Source organism: Bradysia coprophila, unplaced genomic scaffold, assembly GCF_014529535.1.
Source record: "Bradysia coprophila strain Holo2 unplaced genomic scaffold, BU_Bcop_v1 contig_324, whole genome shotgun sequence".
Lineage (NCBI taxonomy): Eukaryota > Metazoa > Arthropoda > Insecta > Diptera > Sciaridae > Bradysia > Bradysia coprophila.
Window position 1 is genome coordinate 2,707,664 of NW_023503584.1, and position 24,884 is coordinate 2,732,547.

Consider the following 24,884-nt stretch of genomic DNA (forward strand, 5'->3'; position numbering starts at 1 on the left):
GCGCTACTGATTGGTAGACTATGACTCGATGATTCAAATGGTACAAATGGGAGTGATGGGCTGATGTGATTCAAACGAGTATTAAACGAACTGAAACCAAACCACAACTTGTTCTAACATCGAATACGCTTTATTTTAGTTATCAGTAAATATGCACACCGCGCAACATTTATGAGTCATACCAGACCGATTGCTTCATCCATCGATTTTGTTTGCTCGGTTCGTTTAGTACGACAAACGGTGGATTCTCATTTCTATCGCGCGGCACTTTATTATCAAATATGTAATCCCTGTTGCCCTCAACGACTTTCGTTTGATTTCGAATCTTGTGACTGCTGTCCTTCCGTGGCTTCACGTCCTTACTCGCACGTCTGCCGAATTTCGGTGACGGTCTCTTCTTAAACGAACCACCCGGATCGTCAACATTCTGCACCGTCAATTTGAAACTCGGCGAAATGTTGCGAGATTTGACCGAAGCATGGCGTGGTGATTTTAGAGCCGCCGAATTGTTGCTCTTTAGATCGTCGGTTGGCGAACCCATGAAATCCTGTTGAAATGTCTTTTCGTCGAAATTATTGTTTATCTCCTTCCGAGGACTACGGGTTTTGATTAGCAGATCCTGTTTGGCTCGGCGAACCTCTGGCTGGCACATGAACGGAAGATCTTCTAGGTTGGGATCGTGGACATTTCTGGAATTGGGTTCGAATTTTTTGTTCACATTCGACGCTCGACGATCTCTCTTCTTCTTGGTCGAATCATACAAGTTAATGTTGGTCGGTGGTTTATTGGTCACTGGACGATTACGTGGAAAATTTAGAAACGACGTCCTGTAACCGAAAACAAATTGTTAGAATAGATTAAGTCAGTCCAAGTCAATTACCGATACTCAGGCGTATAATCCATGTTTCCTTTGAGCGAAAGGATGGATTCACGAGGCTTTGCACGTTGCGGCATTTTTGTAATTTTCGGATCCTTAAAACTTTCGGTATATTCGGCTTGTTGGTTTCCTGTTCCATCTTCGCCGAGTAAGTGAAACTTGTCACCTTTCTTTGCCGATTCAGTGGTTTCAACGGTTTTCCTATCGTGCTCTTTGAAACGTTCACCGTATTCTCCCACCGATTCGACGGATCCTTTAACACTTAAATGACCTGGTTTTATGATCGGTGCACACTTAACATATTGATCGTAGAACTTAAAACTATCTCTGTATTCCGGAACGCCGACAAATTTTCCTTGGAATCGAATGTTCGTCAGTTGAGGTATGGAGTGTGATTTTTCAATGGGAAACGTAACGAATTGGCTACGATATTCGGGTTGATAGCTGAGTTCCCCTTCAAGTCGAAGGTGACACGTTTGGGAATCATTTTTAATGGAAGCATCAGTTTTCGGTTTCGGTTCAATGCTTAATCCATGAACCAAACTTTCCGGTGGCTGTGGATAATCATTTTCGGATAGGTTCAACGAATCCGGATATTTCATCAGCGATCGGCGACTCCTTCCGTATGAAAAAAAGAGGAAAATTAGAGAAATGTGAATACGACCACTGCAAGGTTGATTTAGTTTAACAAAATTACCCTTGCGTTTCATTGGGAGTGTATTCGTGATATTCAGATTGTTGCTCGGATGACTGAACCATTGAACCCTCTAATTTCAAAGATGTTGGTCGCCTTTTCAGTTCAGGTCGCCAAGCAGTAGTATCAACAGCTCTTCCATATTCACGTTTGTATTCAGTCTTTAGTTCAGAGAATGGAACAAATGGCTCAGTTTTATCGTACAAGCAAATGTTGCTTCTGGTGTGGAAATCTGAGGATCAAATTGCATTTTGTTAATCAGACTAATCCCATTGCAATGATGCAACAATGTCTTCGGTCCAACTTTGGCTGGATTTGTATTTTATTGGAAATACTACCATTCAAAATACCTGAAGGTTTTCGACGGCGATAGAATTTTAGTTCATCTACTGTTATGCATTCGTGCGGTAGCTTCTTCCAACGACTCGTAAATATTGGTGATGCAGTATCTGTAAGACGGACTGTATTTGGTTGGGTTATTGTTACATATGATTGAATGAGATGAAAGTAATTTTTCTTGGAAAAATCGAGAACGAAATGGTTTTGATATCACTGCTTACGAACCTCTTCAATCATTTTTCCTCATTTTCTCTCTCCGCTTGTAATGACCAAAGCTATTCCAAAACAATGTCTAAGGAAATGTCGAGCTTGTAATGATCAAAGCTATTACAAAACAATGTCTAAGGAAATGTCAACCAGTGAAATAATTTGGATATTCCCTTTCGAACCTAGTGCTCGGACACCCTTTAAAATTATCTTGTTACTGTGATATGAGAAGAACAGAATAAAACCTCCCTCTACGGACTCACATTTTTGTTATGCAAATTCAAGGGTCGATGACATTGTAGCTTCTGGATATTATTTTACGCGCTTTACAATACGAGAACACTCGAAATAACGCACCGAAAGTTATTCGAAAGCATCGTTTTTTAGAAAAGCAAATAAAAGATGTACTTGCCAACGATCCTAGGAGTGAAAACGACCGTTTGCATATAACGGTGGAGTTAATTCTCTCACTATCAGTATGTGTTTCAATTCACAATTATACTGAAATTTCGTGGTTTCCCCCCAAATACTTTGCGAACAACTGAGCGATCATTATTTAAATTTTTCAGGGACAGTGGTTCTTTCCTTTCATTGTCATTTAACCCAGACTTGAAATCCTACTTCACAAAGTCACAACATTTTATGATAAAAAAAGTGTCTTGAATGATCCCAAGCAGTACCTGATAAATCCGGTTCCGAAGATGACTTTTCCAGATATGTGAAGTCGTTGTTCCTTCGTCGCCCTTTCCTGTAAGAATGAGAATAATAATGTTACACTGAATTGGTTAGTCAAGCCATCAATTTTCCATTTTGTTGTTGTTGTGAAAACGCCGCTTAACACAGACGCAAATAAATGATAGAAAAGTAGGTGTCAAATAACAACTTGGAACCTCGTAAGTACAATGCTTTACGTGATTAGGCAATGTAAATGAAAATGAAACATGCCGTAACACGTAAAATCTATTACTTCATCTATTTTAACATTTGTTTGTCATGAAAAGACGACGTTCATCATTTAATTTCTGTCATTGTCATCGATAACAGATAATGTATCCGTCCGTAAAAGGTTGAATCGATAGACTAAATTTTACAATGAGAAAATAATCGGAAAAATTACATAAACGATTACTTCCTCAAAAAAATGAAAATAAATCTTTTCGGGTTACGAGGTACACATACGATTTACATACTAATCTAAGTTCTATCTACACAAATATTCAAGAATGTTTCTCTATACGTCGGTCATAATACGGATGTTATGCATAAATAAAATATGAAAATTGAATTCAGCATAAATCGTGTTTCGTGTTGAAAACCAATATCATGTTTTAAATCTAACGTGGAAATTCGACGATAACATGAACACTAGGTTAGGTATACCTGTTCGTGACGGTCACGTCGATTGTCCAAAATTAGTGATTTACATTGTCGTTTCATAGTTTTACATCTCCTTCGTATTCATTCGAAACGAGAAGACATCATTAGCCCTTATAACAACTATGAATTAGTATTTGAAATAATCAAAGAAAATAGAAGATTATTCACCTCTGTCCACATGTTCATTTAGACTGTAGACACTTGGAGAGTTGTTGCATGAGCCAAAGGCGAATGGTATAACCCCAAGTGTCTAAATAAACATTTGGACAGAGGTAAATACTCTATTTTATCTACCGACGGCGAAATAATAGCACTTTTTCACTGCTATTATTTCACCTAGGTAGATAAACGAATTTAAGTGGTGAATTGGTCACAATTGATTGTTAAGTACTAAATACAAATACAGCTAGGGAATGTTACCATTTATTGAGGATGTCGACATTTCGGGAAATATAATCAAGGATTTTCTTGAAAAACATTTGGGAAAAATGTTTCACGAAAATAGTTCCTGTTTAATAAAGGAACTCGAGATAAATTTACGTCAAAGCTGATTTTACAAACAGTTACTACTGATGTACTTATTAAAACTATGTTTCAATTATGCGAGACTGTCCCACCCGTCATATCTTTTCTATAATCTTTTAGCAACGACAAACATATACCGAATTAATCATGAAATTTGTTACATCGACTGTTGTTTGATACAAAATCTATGGCTTCATTTGTTTAAACATTTAATTTTGAGTTGCATCAACTAGAGATCATTGCTGACTGTTGTCGTTGCTGTATTAAATGCTCCTCGAAGGCTACTATATAGCCGACGTTATGGTGTGATGGAGATCGATTTATCTGCGGAGCTTCAAAAAGTTAGTAATTTCTTAAGATTCAAAACTTAAACGATTTTTCCATAGCAAATCTGACTAACAAATTTACTGAAAAGTTAGAATTTACTTTTTCCGTGCTATCGTTGACTATATTGGCCTTTCGAACAATAAATAAAACAAAAATGTTCGACACTGTGAGCAACTAATGTACATTAGACCCGTCTAACGAATAAGTCCCGCTTCGTTTGAAATTTGTTAGACCACTGGAATCCATTGAACTTTAAGTAGTAAATGATATGACATCGCATTGTAAATGTATGGACATTTCGTTTGTTTGCATTCCATCAACATAATTTCACCACAAAGGTCACGAATAATTGCGTTTTGTATTCTCAGTATTCATTGATTGCCGGTCTGATCAGTAAATTCGTTTATAATATTTACCGGAGCTCACCAATAACGTTTTGAGTAATTGATCAGGTATTTCCGTAGTGGATGAAATTGGATATTTCAAACTGACATCCTACGAACGACTTTCAAAATTTGATGTAAATCCTTTATGGCGTATAGGGACTCGATACTTCCAGTCGACCGTTATCCGTTTTAAGAAGAAGACACTAGGGTATTTATATGCAACGGCATTCAACACCGAAGTCTGTGTCATAAGAGTGATATTGTGGCTGAAATTAATGAATTGGTTAGCGACATTTTAGTAAACAATGGCAATGGAAACATTTGCTACTCCCTTCCCACACGGATTTATATACGGAGAATATGGTGTGGGTGTCGTGCCGAAATCAGTCGACGAATTAGACATGATTCGACTTAGTATTAGCATCCGAGAAAAGCCAAATTGGTCGGATAAGATGAATGATCCGATTATCGTCGCTAAATGGAAAGCTGAAATAGCCGACAGTATGAGCCAGAGCGACAAAAAATTCGATTATGTTTTGGCTGAGCTGAGTAACTTGCCGAATGACCGTCAATAAATCAAGTTTTTAATTTCAAATTTCACGACAGGCCATTATTTGTCCATAAAAGACGGTTCAATTGAAGTCGCTGCCGTGGATGGCACATGGCAATCGGATACGTTAATCGATAATGAATTACGCAAAACGTTTATCGAAGAAGTGAGCGATTTAGAAAATGTTCCGGATTCGGAGAAGGATTGGCATCCAGGCTCAAACAATCAAGTGTTAGATTTGGTTCATCCGTCGCTGTTTTGTTTTGTTGCTGGAAGGGTGAGTCATTGCACTAATAGAACAAAGTTTAAAAAATTAGTAAACGCCTTTTCAGACAAGAGTTACATCAAAACCAATGCCATCTTTTTGTCCTGAGGTGAGTGTCTGATTTATTGGTTTTATTGCCCGTTTAAATAGGAAATGAATTTGGTTTGTCTACAGAAACTACTGAAATTCGCGGATAGCGACGAATATCTACCTTTAGATGACGGATTAAAATTTGCCCTCGAACCAACGGCATCACTACCCGGTTACACAAAATCAGCGAAATTCCAATGGTTACCATCCGAGTTTCATGTTGACGAGTCGGGAGGGGTGAAAATCGATTCCTACATCAACAATTTACACCCCGAATGCTATACGAAACTGTACCAATGCATCGAGAAAATATTCGAAAAGTTTGTGCCGATGTTCAACAAGGTGCTGACCGACTTAAGAAATCCTCGGAAAAATCGAGTCGAGATCAATTATGACGACACTTTTGAGTATGGAGAAGAGAGAGAAAATGAAGAAGCCGAACGTATCAGAAAACCGGTAAAACTTCCCCATTTTGAACCACCTCCGGCTCCCGAGAAAATTGTTAAATTAAATGGAAGAGATCTGCAAGTCATTGTTAAGCTTGCCAACATTCATCTTACTCCTGATCAGCCAGAATACCCAGGTAACTCAGTTGTATGTTACAGAGGAGAGGAGCACTGACAAAAAATCATTTCTAACCTCAGGCGGTTCGTGGCACATCGAAGGTATGGCTAATGAAAGGATTGTCGCATCGGGAATCTATTACTATTCATCGAATAACATAACAGAATCTCGCTTGAATTTCCGACATGCCGTCCGAGAGCCCGATTATGAACAGTACGATCACGAAGGAGTTGATCTAATCTACAAATTGCAAAATGAAGAAGGCCTGAACCAGTTTCTCGGTTCGATTATTACAAAAGAGGGCCGGTGCATTGTTTTTCCAAACACTTTGCAACATCAGGTGGCTCCATTTAAGGTACACAATATAAAGCAACAATTTGTTTTTGAGTGAATCGGGCGCCATAAAATTTTCCATTTTCTCCTTATCGATGAACTAGCTTGAAGACTCAACCCGTGACGGTCACCGAAAGATTCTGGTATTCTTCTTGGTTGATCCTTCGGTGAAAATACTGTCAACTTCACAAGTGCCTCCGCAACAAAAATCATGGTTCAAGCAAAGTGTTGAGAGCCCAGATGTTAGATTTCCTGTCGAGCTGGTTCACAAAATTGTTGGTTTCATGGAATGGCCAATGGAACTGGATGAAGCCAAGCGACACAGAGATGAATTGATGAACGAAAGGAAAGTTTTTGTCGACAAATCGAACCAGGAATATTTTGAGCGTCCGTTCTATTTATGTGAACATTAGAAACAAGTCGGGAAATATGGAGCTTTCAGTGTGAATTCAATTCAAACTGTGTAAAGTGCACTCGGTTCAGCGAACCAAAACGTATTTTTTATTAGGAATAAAGGAGAAATTGTTTTAATTTCAACGAACAGTGATTTAATGCAACAAAAAGAACGATACAGGAACGGTGATAGAACATCGGACATTTTCAACAGAAGTCCATATCTAACTGAAATGTTTCTGCGACAGTCTCTTTGTTTCAAGAGTGGAGTCAACGCACCATTGAATCAATTGAACATGCGCGGTTCGATTGAAAAGAGATTGAATAAGGACCGCCGATCACCAATCATTTTTTTTCTTCATATTATTAATGAGTGATGAGTGAAACAAAAAATCAGTTCAGTTCTAAGAACCAGCAGCTGTGTCGTTCGTCTACGGATGGTAGAATCGCGTTGAGTTCTGAGTTATATTGGGATCGGAAAAGGAACTAATTCTAAAAAGCTTAATCAAAGAGTTATCACCCTACAGCTGGTTCCGCAAATGTAGCCATCAAAAGTCGAAAAATCATGATTTTCAATGGGTGATATCTAGGAGCAGAAGCGACCGAGAAAGTTAGGGAAAAAAGATGTTTTTATAAGTTGTCCCAAATTTACAATTGTTGAAAACTTCTTTTTCGCTAAACCTCGGCGAACTTTAAAAACTACTTACACAACACTTCCAGTGTACCGTCTTTTTAACAAAAATTAATTAGTTGTTTCTCCCTAAAATTAAACTTTACAGCGATAGCCATACACGGCACGTAGAGTTTTTATTGCGCGGTCGCCCTATGACTAATATTAAGTGTTGAAGCGACGCACTTCAAGCAAAAGTGCTATAAATGACAGCTGTCAAATAGAGTACTACTTTGTATGAAAAAAGTGTCCGAATTTTTTTACAGTGCAAAAATTTGTTCGACACACTGTCCAGTTTCAGTACCCTATTTAGAGTACCACCCATGCTTGAAGTGCGTCGGTTGAAGTTGTAACTCAATCAGATGATTTTACAGGCTACATTCGTCGAGAACCGTACCCATCATGTTTCAATCACTACTTTTGACGCCCTCAGCATGTAAACTCCATTACAAAACTCGGGCTACGTCTCGGATCAACACAATTCACAAGAAAGCTCTACTTTATCCCTAGTCATGTTATAGTTATTCACATGACAAGGGATAAAAAGTTCAAAAGTCGAGTTTTAGTGAGAAGTTTGTTGATCCGAGGCGGGGCCGAGGCTAACAATCACATGAAAATGTCACTTTTTATTATGATCAGAGAGTCTTGTAATGGATTTTACATGCTGTGAACTCCTAAATCAATTCTCTTGTTTTCTCTAGTGATGTCGTTCGCCACATTCGACTCTAAAGAAAACAAGAGTACTCGTAAAATACTACTTCGTTATAATTGTTAATTGTCAAGTGCTCTTCCAAGAAGTCAAAACTAACTTATTTCGGTGTAGAAGTCACCTCAGGGCTTCTGCGGGAATTCCGGCTTCTTCTAAAATTAAATAAGTTTTTGGGCCTAGTTCCTCTTCCGATACTAATATAAGTGAGAGCTGTACCGGCCGTGGGCGACACAGCTGTTGGTTCTCAGAAACTGCTCAGAGGTTCGGGCTTTAACAACACTAACAGCGAAGAAAGTAGAATTTGACTAACAAATATAAAACTAAATTCAAATCACCAGTCATCTCTTCTAATTACGTTACCATACCCGAGGCCACAAATTCAAATAATAAAAGTTCATTTAAAGTTCAGCTTAAAAATAAAACCACGAGCCACACGTCTACACAAAGACCATGTACAATAATCTAAAATGTTGAAAAGTCAAGGAAAATTACGACCGAAAAGTATTTTTAACAATTAAAATTATTTATTGCTCCACTGCATTATTATAGCCGTAGCAATTTTATAGAAAATATTTCCACGTAATAAGTAACGCGTTGTGTGTTTGTCTGTAAAATGGCACAAGTAATTCACACCATTAAAATTGGAGTTAGCATTTAATATGTAGATAGGAAAAACTCGGTTAAAGGAAATTGAAATTAAAATTTTAAAGTAAAAATATTCGAATATACCTGTTTGACCCTGACGTCCTACCGGTTGGATATCGAAATATCTAATAGACGAAACTATTTCTGGTTATAACTATAAAGGGTTTCACATTCATGACGGTACGTAATACGGCATGTAGATCTACCGTGCATGGGGGTCTGTCTATACATATTTACAATTGCATTATTGGAGGGAAAGCTTCACTTTAAAAACAAACAAAAATGTGAGAGCATAGGGTGGTAAATTCGAACGAATTGAAAATTATATCGGAATGAAATGTGCACGGTTTGTTATATGCAAAAAAATACCGGAATGTTGTATGTTCAGCTAGGATTGTTGTGTCGAAATTCCGATTCGATGGAAATGAAAACTTGATGGTATTCCTTTGTTTATTGCTGGTTGATATGCGGCAGGCAGCGTATATATATGTTTTTAATGGGTGATGTGCTGCCGGTCGGTACCAGGCACATTGAATAAACAAGAATGTGGGGTATTTGGTGAACGATTGTTTGAAATGTAAATTCCGTTAGAATTTTTAAACGATATCTGGTTCGCATAACTTAGGCAATGGATACTTTCTTTGGATAGAATGTCTTGCGTGAACGACGATGTATTTATCGTTGTTAATCTAATATTTGTAAATTATGTAGTTAAGTCATGGGCCACGCAAAGATTTCTTTCTGTTTAGCATTGTACGAAGAAAGGTTTGTTTACTTTACGGGACGAGTAGAGTACAAGAACAGGAACGGAAAATAAAATGTTTCGCAAAAAACTCGAGTAAAATTTTCATTCGTTATCGAAATCAAAAATGAAGAGGAGAAAAAAACAAAAATTTGAAAAATGTCCATCAACCACGCTACAGAAAGTGAACACAAACAAGCCAGTTCACGAATGATAACAAGAAACCTGGCGAACAGCATTTACAAGGTCAAAAATCGTGTCAAGTGTTGTTTGAAGAGAACCAGTGCTATTTTATGTAATCAAATTTCCATAATCATCTAACCGAGATTTTAGCAATGAGTCTAGAAAGCCAGGAGTCTAAACTAAATGATGAGAAGGCAATAAACACATCTCAACAGAACGATTTATTTCTAACGAAAATTGCGTCTTCACCACTGATGTTTGATGATGAGATAATTTCCAATGGGATACAAACATTGCCCGATCCAGCATACACATTCAACCAAGTACTTTCAACCATGGATTCAACATTACCATCGCAATGGACACCCAATGTCAAGATCCCATCCGGCACTGGTTACACAAATGTTCCGAGATCCGATCAAACGGATACGATACTTCTATCAATGAGTTCCATTGAACGTGTGAGCACCTGTGGCCTGTGCGACTGCACGAATAATTTAAACGAAAGCAATGATTATCACAACAGAACTGTGACCGATGTTACTGTCATTGATGGTTTAAATGGTCATTTGGAAAATAATGTCGCTGGTTCAGAGCTTGAAATTTTGCGTAAACGGGCGAGATTCACTGAAACGCCAGAAGTGGCTCCTGATATCCTATTGATTTCGGATACGGGATCGATAAAGACGTCCGTGGAATCATCGAATGTTTTAAGAATGCTCGCCGAATCGACGAAAGCTATAAACGATCATTTGATGTCATTGCACGCGGATTGGTGAGTTCAATACGAGTGCACACACTTCGGGAAGTTGTGAATTATTAAATTTTATCAGTCAGGACCGTGTGATTCAAAGTCTACCGTTTCATCGTGTGCTTATCAATCCATGAAATGACTGGTGAATTTTAATTTATTATTTGTAGACTGAACACCCAACAGAGTCTTCCATAAAAATTGGAACTTAATCTGTAGGTGTGCCAAAACCTCACAACCATAAACTACATTGATGGTACTTCTAACCGGTTAAAAATTTGTATGAAACTTACCGGTAAATGAAACGTTTTTTAACAAATTTTTTACCAGTTGGATCTACTAAGAGGGATTCTTTTGAAAATCCACCTATCAAAATCGGACCCATTTCGTCTGGGATGGATATATACATGGTTTGAAAGGTCTTTGCCAGTAGACCTTAAAACAGGCCTCACACAGTCTCGAGCCACACCTGGTTGCTGGTGGAAGATCTCTAAAGTTGGAAAAATAGTGTTTTTTATCCGAAATTTTAGGCAGTTATAAATGATCGTTCCGGGTGAGAGTGGGCTCGTTGGAAATCTTAAGAGCTTATGTACTTTCAGGTCATGCCTAGTTTCATTAGATTCATTGATATATGTTTGCAAAAATTTGCAAGAAAAATTTTCAAAATCTGTGTGAACTTTAGACAGGTCTGGGCTGGTACTGATGACGCTTAATGTGAACCTAACATGCTAGTCGTAACATACATTGTATAAGCTTTCCATTGATACCCCATTTGCAGTGCTGGTGATTGCTGGCGAGTTTTACGAGTAGCGGTTGTGCTAACATAAAATTCTGTTATGTCGGCAATCACCAGCACTGCAAATGGGGTATCAATGGAAAGCTTAGACAATGTATGTTACGACTAGCATGTTAGGTTCCCATTAAGCGTCATCAGTACCAGCCCAGGCCTGTCTAAAGTTCACACAGATTTTGAAAATTTTTCTTGCAGATTTTTGCAAACATATATCAATGAATTAAATTAAACTAGGCATGACCCGAAACTACTTGAACTCAGCTTTCCAACGAGCCCACTCTCGCCCGGGACGATCGTTTATAACGGCCCAAAAATTCGGATAAAAATCACCATTTTACCAACTTCGGAGATGTTCAACCAGCAACCAGGTGTGGCTAGAGACCGTGTGAGGCCTGTTTTGAGGTCTACTGGCAAAGACCTTTCAAACCATGTATATATCAATCCCAGGCGAAATGGGTCCGATTTTGGTAGGCGGCTTTTCAAAAGAATCCCTCTTCGTTCTATCATTGTCTTAGCGGTGTCGGGGAATCTCGCACACGTGATCATAGTATGCGTCCTTTTACGACATGTAACGAAAAGTCATGACTGTGCGAGATTCACCACTTAGAGGTGAATCTCGCACACCATGAATTTGTGTGGTGTGCGAGATTACCCTACCCCGTCTTAGCTTTAACTGTTGAAACGGAAAAATCATTTTTCGTGCTTACAAAACCTTTATAACGAAGTTGTTGTTGAATTTCGTACACAATTCAATTAGAGACATTATGAAGAAGCTCACAATTATTCTCTCTTTATTACAGTGGCGAACATTTAACAATGGCAAAGAACATCATTGGGCCAATGGATATTTAAGGAAAATTGTAGCAACCTAATGCAACAATTGGAACCAATATTTGAGTTTAAAAGAAAATTGTGAAGTAAAATCAGTCCTCGTTTATATGTTAACACGACATTCAGTGATCTTAACAGTTAAAAATAAATTGCTGTAATTTCCACTCCTTTCGATTTGCATATTTTTCTATTAAACGAAAAGTGTGAAAGAATTTCAACCCAATTATGATTATTACAATCGAAAAACTAGGTCACTTGATAACGAAATCTATATTCGTTCGGTCTTCGTTTTATCGTTTTGAAAATAGCCGTAAAATAACATTTTATACAAACAACCCATTGAAAGACGCCTGCTGACCTAGCTGATCCGATCCATATCGATACGTAACGTAATATATTTCGAGGTCACGCAAAGTAAGAGGAAAAAAAACACCCCCTGAAGTAAAATGGTTGTTTCTTTGATTATTTCGCTGTTTTGTTAAACTAACACTACTGACTTACATCGTCGAAATGCGTGTGCTTTACAATTTACCGCTTTTTTTGTTGCAGTTTTGTTTCACATTATAGTTTGCATTTTGTAAAGAGAAAACGATTTTCCATACGAAAATGTAACGAGGAAAGTTTTTGTGTTGTGTTGAGTATTCAAACTTTCGTTACACTTGGAAATTACAAACTGACTTATCAAGGATACGGGGAAATTCGTTAATGCTGCGATTAATGACTAATTGAATAATTTTGTCTCAGTCGCATGATTAATTTCTATTTTAAGTGGAAATTTAGTCTGAATTCTCTTCCAATAATGATTATATCCAGAAGGTATTAATATCACGTCAACTTTTTAATGTGACGTGAAAATACGATTTCGTGACCGGAAGTTGTGAATTTTGTTGGAACCGTTTGGATACAAATTCGCCGAGGGCACTTTGAGTATATTATTAAAGGGAATCAAGCGTTTGATTGTATTGAATGGAATGCAGAAGGGAAAAACATAAAAGATATTGATGGAGCCGATAACATCATTTTTATAAGGTGACAACGACTGTATATGGTATTGAAACGATTGAAACGTGTATAGGTGGTAGCTTTTGAATAAAATTGCGATTTACGTGAACGTTCCGTTTGATGAAAAATATAAATCAAGGCCACACAACAGCAACAAGTGGTTGACCTGAATACATCGTAGAATATTTGATTTCTCGCAAAAATGAATGCTTTTCAATTTACTAGAACACTTTTCATCGACAACTGTGTCATCTGCTATAGAATGTATTTGTAGGAGATGTTAAACAGGAAATGCTTTTCATCTATAAAAAGAGAAGGTCTCGCACTAGATAAACGAAAATTGAATATTAAGAAACGTACGTTCTCTCAACTCCAGTGAAAGTGAAACTTTTATTGGCTTTATTGAGAAAAAAGTTGTATTTCCTCTGTGATTAATGTTTTTTTAGTCATTCGGGGCATAAATAACTATTGTTCCTGATCTGGTCTAAGTTTTGCGGGAACTACGTGTCTTCCTTTGGTGGCTTAAGTTCTATAAATGAGCTTTATAAACTTAGTAGCTTCTATCTGTAAATTGTCATAAGGTTCTTTTGTTTTCGGGCCTTTTCTAATTGTTCTGAAAACTCAAACTTGCGAAAGCTACGCAATTCACGCCGTAAGTGCGGTCGAAATTCAAAATGGAAAGTGCGGATGACTTTCTAACGTAGCGTTATTTACATACAAGGAAGCGTTGAAAAGCACTTTTCGGTTCACTTTTTCATCGAATCGTTCACTTAAAATTCAAATTTTAGGCACACTTACGGCGTGAATTGATGAGTAAGACTACACTACCATTCATTCATTGAAGTATTGTGTAAATAAAGCAAAATTTTTTGTGCGGCGTCGACTTATGTCAGATCAGAGGCAAAAGTGATTCGAGTGACAGCTGCCAAATAGAGTACCATTTTGTATGAAAAATGTTTCCAGAATTTTTTAGAATTCACGCCATTAGTGCGCTTCAGAATTTGAATTTTCGGTGAATCAGTGGATGAACCAATGAAAAATAAATTTCAACGCACTCTGATATGAGAATATCGCGAATCTCCCATATACGACGCTGCATTTTGACTACTATTGCTTTTTTAGATCGTCATTGATCATACCTATCAGCAACGCACTTCAAGCAAAAGCGCGTCGAGTGACAGCTGCCAAATAGAGTACTATTTTGTATGAAAAATGTTTAGTTGTAGAAATTGTTTTAATTGAGGTTTGTGTTATGTTGTGTCAAAATGGTAAGAGAAGAAACCCAACGCGTTTTTTTAATTTTTTACCAAAGTGAAAGAGTCCTCTCATCGTTCCACATTCGTAAAACTTCGCATCTTCTCTGATTAAATTTTACAAAAGGGCAATCAAACAGAATAATTGATAGCTCATACGAGTGCGAAGTTTGCGGCCAGAGCGGAGCGAGGGCCGTAATTCACACGAGTCACATTTAATTTACGATTTATGGTTGATTGAAAATCTTGCTGCAAATTTATAAGAAAAAAATAACTCAAAGATCATTCGGTCTTACGTTCAAAGGTTTATTTGAAGAACTTTTTCTGTCAAATCTCGTTGTCATGTATAGAGTAATCGATTTATTAATGTTCTAAATTTGACAATTCTTTAGGAATTCACGCCGTAAGTGTGCCTAAAATTTGAATTTCAAGTGAACGATTCGATGAAAAAGTGAACCGAAAAGTAAATTTCAACGCTTTCTTGTATGAAAATGACGCTGCGTTAGAAAGTATTACGCACTTTCCATTTTGAATTTCGACCGCACTTACGGCGTGAATACAGCATTTATGTAAAAACAAATTGGGATCAAATGTAGGTATTTGTATCAGTGATGCTTCGGAAGTTCAACAATGAAATAGATCAAAAATATATTTAAAAAGTTGTCAGTCATCATTATTGGTTGCTTTCCACAACAACCATTCTGCGTTCAAATCGAGGATGTTTTGATGAACATCAAGTTGGCCATTGGTCCTTACTGTAATTTTTACTCGATTTTTAACAAGATTCAAAATCGAATTGTAACGATTCACATCGACGTTTACTTCGTTTACAACAATAAAATCGATAACCGTCAGCTGTTTGGATGTTCTCAATATTTCAATTACATCCCATAGATGTTCAACTCGAATTTTGCCAATTTCTTTCAGAGCAGGCATATTGTTAATCAAATAATATGCTGTTTCCTTATCACAAAAACGGACGAACAATGAGCGGAGCTTAGTCAAACTGGACATAGCTTTGACGGCATCGGAAAAAGAAATTTTCAAATGCTCAATTGGTACTTCTCGATCAGCGAGCAGGTTAATAAGATTATAAATTGGATGAAAGCCTTGCACAGTCAGACTCTTTAAATTTGCCAATTTAGTCAAATGCAAAACATTGTCTTCAATACCGACGTCTCCTGGGGTCGTTGAATAGACTAAGTGCTGGAGGTTCGGTTGTAGATTTTCGATGTTTTGAAGAATGCGACTAGACAGCGATTGACAACCAGAAATACGAATATTTTGAATTTGTGGATTTGCCGTTAGAAAATCGATAAACAAGGACTCGTCCAGGACTCGTATTAAATGGAATTGAATGTCCGTTAATTTCGGAAATTGGTAATCGACACAATCGAAATTTATGGAATCGTTTGCAATTAACTTCAAACATTTCAGTTCTTTGAATGCAGCTAATCTAACATTTTTGGTATATATTATGAGTAGTCTCTGCAGAACTTGGAATTGAGAACTTCTTGATATATTGAAGACCACATCAGTTCCTTCTGAAATTTGCAACTCGACCAAATTATCTCCACAGTAATCAGAAATCAATTTGAGCAGATCGATTTTTCGAAACTTAGAAGGTTCTATGAAGTTGTATTCTTTTTGGTTATCATCATCTCTTTCGAAATCAAAGTTGTTGCAAATCAAGTCGATTGACTTGATCAAATGACCGAATATCCGTAAGCAACTTGATATACTGTGTGGATGAACAGAAGACTTGCGATTATCGTTTGAAATATTGATACGTCTGAAGCGCAATGGATAACAGTGCATCGCATTTTGTCGGAATCTTTGACATACTGCGGCCACGTTCACGAAATCTGTTAATGTATCCAAATGTCTGAAAATTTCCTGCAAGCAATCGTCGTTGAGCCCAGTTTGGATATTTACTGGTGAGTGTAGAGACGATGATGATTTTGCCAAGTGGTTACTCGCTTCGACCATAACACATCGTTCTGCGTCCATTGTTGTGTAGAAATTAATTGTCTCTGTAGAACGGCGAAAATTCTTGTTACTGACAAAATGCATACATGGAACGGATGTAATGGAAATACTAGGGAACTTACGATTTTCTAACAATAAAAATCCAAACGCAAGCGCGAGCACAAACAGGAAAGGTAAGTTTGATAAGTCAACTGATAAATAGTTGAATTTTGACTCGACTAACAAATATCGTTTACGAATTTCATGTTCTAATTTCTTAGTATTTTCCGTTTACTATAAAAGAAAAAACTTTGTTGGACTCAGATGTTTCGAAAATTTTATTCTGACCTACAAACTGTCCACTCGTCTATAATTATGGTCGACGTGTTTATTGATGAGTAAGACTACACCATTCATTTATTGAAGAAGTGTGTGAATAAAGCAACATTTTTTGTGCGGCGTCGACTTATGTCAGATCAGAGGCAAAAGTGCTTCGAGTGACAGCTGCCAAATAGAGTACTATTTTGTATCGCCCAAAACCACTTACAGTGGAGGTGTAACACAAGTCCTCTTATCCGCTTACAAAAGAACTGATATCGGTGTAGGTGACGCTTACAGATTCGACACGCAAAAAGATATGCGTCACAAATGGCAGCTGATGAGGAAAGTAAGCGAAAGTTTTATCAAGAGAAATTTTACCCGAAAAATTTTAGGAAGAAAATTTTAACAAAAAAAATTGCGTCACAAGTGGCACTGTCCAGTTTCAGTACTCTATTAACCTGCATACAGTGCATTTCTACGTTAAAGTCATCTTTGCGCGCACATAACACGTATGAATGAAGTAAACACATTGATTGTTAGCCCCGTACGAAGTACAAAGGGGCTTATAGGTTTACGATGCCGTGTGTAATTGATGGAATTCGAAGCAGACGGTAAGGGCAAAGTGTTTGCCTATGTTCATAGATGACGAATCTGCAATAAAAATTTTGTCTGTCCGTCTGTCCGTCTGTCACGTCGATATCTTGAGTAAATCAAATCCGATTTCAAAAATTTTTTTTTTCCCTGAAAGATAGTCGTAATAGTGAGGCTAAGTTCGAAGATGGGCATATTCGGGTCGGCCCTTCGTGAGTTAGGGCCACCTAAGTGATTTAAGGTCTTTTGGTGATATTTATGGCAAAATAAACGATGGAAATGTAAATGACACGGCAAATGATAGGTATTGTCAATACCAATCCAGGAAAAAAAAGTTTTTTAAAATCGGGTAAGTGGGCCGTGAGTTAGGGCCTTAGAAGTGAAATGCTACTAGGGCCCTATGTGTATTTTACATAGAACTCGAGTAAATTTCATTCGTTTTTCGTAATTTTTGTTTGATTTGGAAGGTAATCGAATGCCGAATAGAATGTTGTTGAAAAAAAATTAAATTTGGGTCCTTGGCCTAAGGCCGCTACTAGGGCCCTATGTGTATTTCACATATAACTCGAGTATATTTCATCCGTTTTTCGTAATTTTTGTTTGATTTGGAAGGTAATCGAATGCCGAATAGAATGTTGTTGAAAAAAAATTAAATTTGGGTCCTTGGCCTAAGGCCGCTACTAGGGCCCTATGTGTATTTCACATATAACTCGAGTATATTTCATCCGTTTTTCGTAATTTTTGTTTCATTTGGAAGGTAATCAAAGGCCGAATAGAATGTTGTTGAAAAAAAATTAAATTTGGGTCCTTGGACTAAGGCCACTACTAGGGCCCTATGTGTATTTTACATATAACTCGAGCAAATTTCATCCGTTTTTCGTAATTTTTGTTTTATTTGGGAGGTAATCAAAGGCCGAATAGAATGTAGTTGAAAAAAAAAATAAATTTGGGTCCTCGGACTGAGGCCGATACTAGGGCCCTATGTGTATTTTACATATAACTCGAGCAAATTTCATTCGTTTTTCGTAATTTTTGTTTCATTTGGAAGGTAATCAAAGGCCGAATAGAATATTGTTGAAAAAAAATTAAATTTAGGTCCTTGGACTAAGGCCACTACTAGGGCCCTATGTGTTTTTTACATATAACTCGAGCAAATTTCATCCGTTTTTCGTAATTTTTGTTTCATTTGGAAGGTAATCAAAGGCCGAATAGAATGTAGTTGAAAAAAAATTTAAATTTGGGTCCTCGGACTGAGGCCGATACTAGGCCCTTCAAAAAAATAAAATTTTAGGGCGATTTGAAATTTTTGTTTCATTTGAAAGGAACGTCGTACGGGGCTTCGTAATTGCGCTATGCGCAATTTGTAAGATGTACATATTACATAATAATTTTACTTTAACTACATTAACCGGCGCAATAGGCTTACGATCAAAGTAGGGTGACAGACGCACTAGGGTCACGAACGCAATAGATATACGGGTTTGTACGGGGCTCAGTCGCAGCAAACGCTCCGACTGTTCTGATGGCTCGTTAAGAATGTGTTTTGATTGTTTATCATACCATATGTGTGTGTTAGTAGATCCAGTTGCTCATTCTGCACATAGGAAACTTTTCACAATTGTACTTTTAAGTTTGAAAATAAAAAGTTAAAAGTTTCTTGTTGACGAGTGTAATAATAGTTGGCGTATAATTTTCCCAAAAACAGACTTTAGATTTGAGTAAAATCCTGTCTGATTTTTAATGAAATTCTATGTCCAGACATTAGGCTTTGAAATACAGATCCATTTTTATTTGAAGATTTCAATTTGGTAAAATTTACGATGTCGTGGAATTTGTTGTTTAGACCCGTACGAAGTACTGGGGTCTTATAGATTTACACATACGTTTGTAACCTATTGTGGTTGTCTATAGATGCCAAATCAGCGAAACAAGCCATCAGAACAGTCGGAGCGTTTGCTGCGACTACGCCCCGTACAACCCGTAATCCTATTTCGTCCGTAGCTATAATACGTCCCGTAGCCCTATTACGCCCGTAACCCTAATACGTCTACAACCCTCTTATGCGTCCGCTATCAAGATACTTCTGTAACCCTATTGCGTACTTGCAAATTTACTGAATTTCACGCCGTAAGTGCGCTCTAAATTCAAACATAATCATTTAAACGCAGAAACTTGAATATTCAGAATTGTACTTGATCAGTCTGAATGGTACGACTTCGGACCCGAGGTGCAAAACAATGAACTAGAAAGCGATCTCGATCAGTCTCAATCTGGCTGGTATGACTTTGGACCGGACGAACTAGATTTGCCGGAACCATTAAAGAAAAACAATGACTTTTTGATTCCCATTGAGCAAAGCGATATTGTCAATTTCGAACTAGATGCGGGACCCTCTGACCATAAACAGAGCATGCAAGTCTCAACTTCATATTCATCAGACAGGCGTATCTAAGAAATAAGTTAGCTTAAGGAAGGTATGTCTATAGTAAAAAGGAGCAATCATATGTACCTCAACGGCATATGTACGTTGTTTCATTGAAGCATTTACTTTTCCTCTGATTATTTTGAGATTTCCGTCGAATGCAACCTCTTTCACATTTTTCGATTTGAAAGAATTTTCTCCTCTTTTAAAAAGATTGTGATTATATAGTTTAAATACAATATTATCGATGAAAGGGATATTAACTAGTCCATTATTCCCAATATCATTTGATCAATACATTCCAAATTGAATGAAATTGAATGTAAACAATGAATCACGTCAACAAAAGAATTTGGAATTTATTTTTTTTTACATTGGCAGTCATGAAATTTTCCTGAACGTTAAATCGCACCCGATCCGTTGCAAAATTTCAAATATTGAGCGGACTGACGGCGTGAATTTTGATGATTGAAATGAATCAATCGACCAAACTGCGTAGCTTTCGCAAGTTTGATTTTACCAAACAACTGGAAAGGCCTGACAACAAAAGAATTTTATGTCAAACCCGCGTTGCTATGTGTATCTACAGGAAGTTACGGTTTTCTAAAGCAACAAATGTCAGAGAGGCAGTTTTTCAAAACTATCAAAGCTTTACTGTAATTCATGAATACCTCAAAATATCTAAAGGCCTAAAAACCAAAATGTGAGCATTTTCATAAGCTTTAACCTGTTACAGACGGCTTTCATCTGTTATCTACAGCGACAGTAATAATAAACGACAAGCTATGACTAAAGATTTCTTATATAGCAAGAAGCAAGTTCAAAACAAATGAAGTAAAAGATTTCTGAAATCAATCTATGAAAATCTTCGATCAAATGAAGTAATAGATCAGATAGTAAAACTATTAGTATGCGTGCCACCGTCTGTGACAGGTTAAAGATAATTGAAAGATGTTTTAGGGACAAAATTTGTTCAGATGTTCGCTTTGCATCAAAAACATAAAAATCTGGCAATATATCAAAATATCGCGGTTTTTGTTAAATTGACAAAAGTATGATGTATTGAGAAAATAGCAAATTTCCTGACACTCATTGCTTTAACATGCTTAAACGAACCTGGACAGTCCTGACCATTACGAACTTTTGCCAAAAGACACTTGCCTCAGCTCAAACTTACCACTTAAGTTTACAATAATCCGATATCGAACTTTCTCGTCGACATTAAAAAAATTGAAAAATTTTAGGAATGATTCTCAAATACAAGAACTAACGATCCATCTTCTAAATTCCATGTACACGTGCAGACGAACTGGGATAATAGTTCATGTCCTTCTGATTGTAATTCTATTAATCTAATACAAACAAAAATGATTCTGTTGAGCAGTGCAGTTCTCGTTAGCTAGTGCGAAGCGAATCTCCTTTTGATCGTCTAGCAATATCCCAAATTCTGAATGTACTTTAGAAAAATGGGCTAGTTAAAGTGAACTTTACCTCAATATTTGAGCTCATGAAGGAGTCTAATAAGGATAATGTCAGTTGACTTACATGGTAGAGAACAGGCACAACAGGCCCAGCAGAGCTTTAGGTGCATATAATCTAATCTACATGGTAGAGAAACGAATGTCAAAATTAAGGTATTCACGCCATAAGTGATATCCAAATTCAAAATGGAAAGTGCGTAGGTCTTTCTAACGTAGCGTCATTTTCATACAATGAAGCGTTGAAATGTATTTTTCATGTGTCGGGGCCGAAAATGAGGGAGTTTCGATATTTTTCTCGGGTTTTCGACCCCTTACATGAAAAATTTTTTGAATATCTGTTTTGGACGATTGATTTTAGGCACTTTCGCATGTAGCCCTCACTTCGTTCGGGCTACAACTAGGCATGGGCGATAATGAAAATGATTATAGATAATTATCAATTATCGATAATCGATAATTATCGACTTTTTTTATCGAAAATTATCAAAAAAATATCGATAATCGATAATTATATTGATATTTTGATAATTATCAAGATATCGATAATTCGATATATCGATATTTCGGTCCGAAAATCCGATATTTATTGATATATTCCGATATATCGGTATATTATCATGAATTTTCAGATAAATATCAAAATATCGACATTTTGATAATTATAGAATTTCGATATTTTGATAATTATCGATAATTATTAAATTATCGATAACGATATGATTAATCGATTATTGATAATTTCTTTCGATTGATATTATCGATAATTTTGAACGCCTCCCATCCCTAGCTACAACTCGCGAAATTGCCTAAAAACAATCGTCCAAAACAGATACACAAATAACTATTTCGGTTCACTTTTTCATCGAATCGGTCACCTAAAATTCAAATTTTAGGCACACTTACGGCGTGAATTCGTATTGGTGCCACAATTACAAATTGTATCGAGGCTGTAAGTGCTCTGAAATTAAAAATGAAAATTGACAAGTAGCAGACAAACGGATCGCAATAAACGGCAGATAAAAAATTGAAAAACGGAGATAAAAAATAGTAGTGGAGATAAACAATCGAAAAATGGAGGAGATAAATAATTAAAAAATGCCGATAAATTAACTAAAACTTGAGATTAAATAACAAGGAACGGAGATAAAAAATTAACAAATGGAGATAATTTGTTTGAAAACGAAGTTATAGTATCTCCTTTTTTAAATTTGTTATCTCTGTTTTTTTTAGTTTTTTTTTATCTCCACTTGGTATTTCCGTTTTTAAATTTTTATTGTCTGATGATATCTCCTTTTCTGAAATTATTATCTCCACTTTTTAATTTGTTTCATCTCCATTCCATACATTTGTTATCTCCATATCTAGTTATATTATCTCCAAAATACAATTTATTATCTCCGAAATTAGATTTTATTATCTCCAATTTTCTATGGAATTTATCTCCATTTTGGAGTTTCATATCTCCACATCACACTTTTTTATCTCCACTTATATCTCCTTTTTTATATTTTTTATCAACCGAAATATTATTATCGCTAGACAAACTTCAAACATATAGCTTTGAATTTCGTCCCGTTCACGATATTTTCATATTACTGCTTTTCCCATGTAAAAAATCCCACTTTCTCATGTAAGCTATTCCTCCCTGTTTCTCTGATTTCTCTTATGTCGAATGCTACATTTTTCAAATAACAAATGAGAGAAATTAGAGATACGACAATTGTAGTATTTAAAACCCACATCACCTCAGATACTCTACGAAGTGACACGGCTGAGAATAATGCAGCTTCTCCTCGGATTGGTAAATTTCACGGAAGGAACGTTCCATTTCTACATCGTTTGTCTAATTAGTAAGTAATGTGCTATGAATAATAAACCATAAAAACACTGTCGAAGACTTTAATAAAACTGATTCCTATGCCTCAACATACAATACAGCAACTAATTCACATGCATCTACTACTCTAACTGTAACTGTAACATTTAGGTACCTTTTATTTTTGGACTTTTTACCCTCCATCATCCGAAAGTATCGGCAAGTTGATAGAAATTTATCTTTCGCTTTTATTCACATTTTTAATCACAGACAATTCTCCGTCGAGAAACATTATTTTACTGCGTATTTTATGTATCAGAAAATTTTAGTTTAAAAAATAAAAATAAAAAACCCCCATCACCATTCACTATACCCCACATAAAACGTAAAACGATTCACATGTTTTGAAACTTATAATTTGAAAATCAATAAAACTTTCTCTTTGCCTCGTCCATAACAAATTCATTTCGTTAAAAACATTTTAGTCGACAAAAGATTTTCTGATAAAATGATTCTTCATATCAACACCAAATTGAAAACAAATTTTTGTTCACGCTTACGCATACCGCCACTTGGGTGTAAGCTCATGAATACAATGTTTAAAAAATATTGAACCTCATTCGTTGACCAACTATTCTTAACTGAATGAATGTTGTGCCGACGAGTGGCTTATTAAAGTTTCAGCGAAAGTTTTCATGTTTAGCAATTGTCTGGACTGAATAAAACATTCCGTTGAGTAAAGGGTGGTTGATGTAACGAACGTATATCATTCATGTGTTATACCGTAATACTGGTATGTGTTTATATGCATTGCGTTATCGAACAAATTGCTATATTACTATCACGTTATGTTATGGCTAAAGGTCAGGAGCAAATTTTTTGTGTTTTAATATCGTTGATTCGATTAGATTTACTTTAGTCCTTTGAAACCATGGCTGATCGACGGTTTCTTTTTGTATCTTGTCTCCAATTGAGTTACAAACAAAAATTTTTTTTATTTTTTATCGATGGAGAACCTAATTATCAGACACTTTGTCTCGTATCATATGCCAAAAAAAGTTAAAACTTTTTTTATAAATCATTTTGAAAGTTACTAAAAACACGAAAATTCGAATAGAAATACACTATGTCATCAAAAATTTTTGTATTTCGATTCGAATTTTCGTGTTTTCAGTGACTTTCAAAATGATTTATAAAAAAATTTTAACTTTTTTTGGCATATGATACGAGACAAAGTGTCTTATAATTAGGTTCTCCATCGATAAAAAAATAAAAAAAAAATTTGTTTGTAACTCAATTCTGTCATTCTTGTTTACTGTAAATTCAACCCAAATGATGTTGTTCTTCATCTCTAACAAAATGTACATCATGAATGGTTCGTGATGCACATCAACTTTACTCATAGAATTCTTCAACTTCAACTTTTACTGATGCAGACCATAATTGAGGAAAGTGTATTTCTGCTTGAGAACTGCTGTAACGCATTACCCAAGTCCAGACTACGGACTTGAGGATCAAAACCATCGGTCATATTGGCGATCCAGTCAACTTGTGGAAGAATAAACTCACCCATGAAACACAGAATATCGCTTGGTCTAAAGTCTATTTCTTCGGACGATTTTCCTTTGAGCCACAGCAGCATAAAAGCAGACGAACTTCCACTATGAATAGAACACGCTTGATTTGTTGGGTAGCAGATGTTACGACAACATCAATCAATGTGCAATGTGATCTAGATACCGTCGCATTATATAGCAAAATGTAACTATATTAACACAT

At 36.3% G+C, this 24,884-nt stretch overlaps 4 protein-coding genes across 7 annotated transcripts; 2 read left to right on the plus strand and 2 right to left on the minus strand.

Moving 5' to 3' along the window:
• Positions 1–108: 108 nt before the first annotated feature.
• LOC119079478 lies at positions 109–23,753 on the minus strand. 3 transcript variants are annotated; one of them, XM_037187417.1, is made up of 6 exons: positions 23,281–23,753; positions 2,798–2,865; positions 1,922–2,020; positions 1,575–1,803; positions 881–1,495; positions 109–827 (listed from the first exon to the last, which is right to left on the minus strand). In XM_037187417.1, exons 1-6 carry the CDS (start codon positions 23,310–23,312, stop codon positions 170–172), a joined length of 1,701 nt encoding a protein of 566 aa, XP_037043312.1. In that variant the 5' UTR covers positions 23,313–23,753; the 3' UTR covers positions 109–169. The 3 variants fall into 3 exon arrangements, with proteins under 3 accessions (XP_037043312.1, XP_037043311.1, XP_037043310.1); XM_037187416.1 differs by having other exon boundaries at positions 887–1,495; positions 1,922–2,032; XM_037187415.1 differs by having other exon boundaries at positions 1,922–2,032.
• Positions 4,636–7,069, plus strand: LOC119079482. Its single transcript, XM_037187426.1, has 7 exons — positions 4,636–4,798; positions 4,889–5,281; positions 5,339–5,559; positions 5,615–5,656; positions 5,722–6,220; positions 6,282–6,556; positions 6,639–7,069. Exons 2-7 carry the CDS (start codon positions 5,038–5,040, stop codon positions 6,945–6,947), a joined length of 1,590 nt encoding a protein of 529 aa, XP_037043321.1. The 5' UTR covers positions 4,636–4,798; positions 4,889–5,037; the 3' UTR covers positions 6,948–7,069.
• LOC119079537 lies at positions 9,902–12,425 on the plus strand. 2 transcript variants are annotated; one of them, XM_037187525.1, is made up of 3 exons: positions 9,902–10,451; positions 10,488–10,651; positions 12,221–12,425. In XM_037187525.1, the coding sequence occupies exons 1-3, from the start codon at positions 10,029–10,031 to the stop codon at positions 12,270–12,272; spliced, it is 639 nt and encodes a 212-aa protein (XP_037043420.1). In that variant the 5' UTR covers positions 9,902–10,028; the 3' UTR covers positions 12,273–12,425. The 2 variants fall into 2 exon arrangements, with proteins under 2 accessions (XP_037043420.1, XP_037043419.1); XM_037187524.1 differs by having other exon boundaries at positions 9,903–10,651.
• On the minus strand, positions 15,098–16,727 carry LOC119079501. Its single transcript, XM_037187449.1, has 2 exons — positions 16,618–16,727; positions 15,098–16,539 (listed from the first exon to the last, which is right to left on the minus strand). Exon 2 carries the CDS (start codon positions 16,514–16,516, stop codon positions 15,170–15,172), a length of 1,347 nt encoding a protein of 448 aa, XP_037043344.1. The 5' UTR covers positions 16,517–16,539; positions 16,618–16,727; the 3' UTR covers positions 15,098–15,169.
• Positions 23,754–24,884: the final 1,131 nt, after the last annotated feature.

Bases quoted from the DNA above. Each gene is read 5' to 3' on its own strand.
- LOC119079482 (XM_037187426.1), top strand. From the start codon at position 5,038: ATGGCAATGGAAACATTTGCTACTCCCTTCCCACACGGATTTATATAC. The intron at 6,221-6,281 runs GTAACTCAGTTG...TTCTAACCTCAG, and splicing joins TGATCAGCCAGAATACCCAG to GCGGTTCGTGGCACATCGAA. The intron at 6,557-6,638 runs GTACACAATATA...TCGATGAACTAG, and splicing joins ATCAGGTGGCTCCATTTAAG to CTTGAAGACTCAACCCGTGA.
- LOC119079537 (XM_037187524.1), top strand. From the start codon at position 10,029: ATGAGTCTAGAAAGCCAGGAGTCTAAACTAAATGATGAGAAGGCAATA. The intron at 10,652-12,220 runs GTGAGTTCAATA...TCTTTATTACAG, and splicing joins ATGTCATTGCACGCGGATTG to TGGCGAACATTTAACAATGG.
- LOC119079501 (XM_037187449.1), bottom strand. From the start codon at position 16,516: ATGGACGCAGAACGATGTGTTATGGTCGAAGCGAGTAACCACTTGGCA.
- LOC119079478 (XM_037187415.1), bottom strand. From the start codon at position 23,312: ATGATGGAGGGTAAAAAGTCCAAAAATAAAAG. The intron at 2,866-23,280 runs GTACCTAAATGT...TCATTCTTACAG, and splicing joins AAAAAGTCCAAAAATAAAAG to GAAAGGGCGACGAAGGAACA. The intron at 1,496-1,574 runs GTAATTTTGTTA...TTCATACGGAAG, and splicing joins ACTCCCAATGAAACGCAAGG to GAGTCGCCGATCGCTGATGA.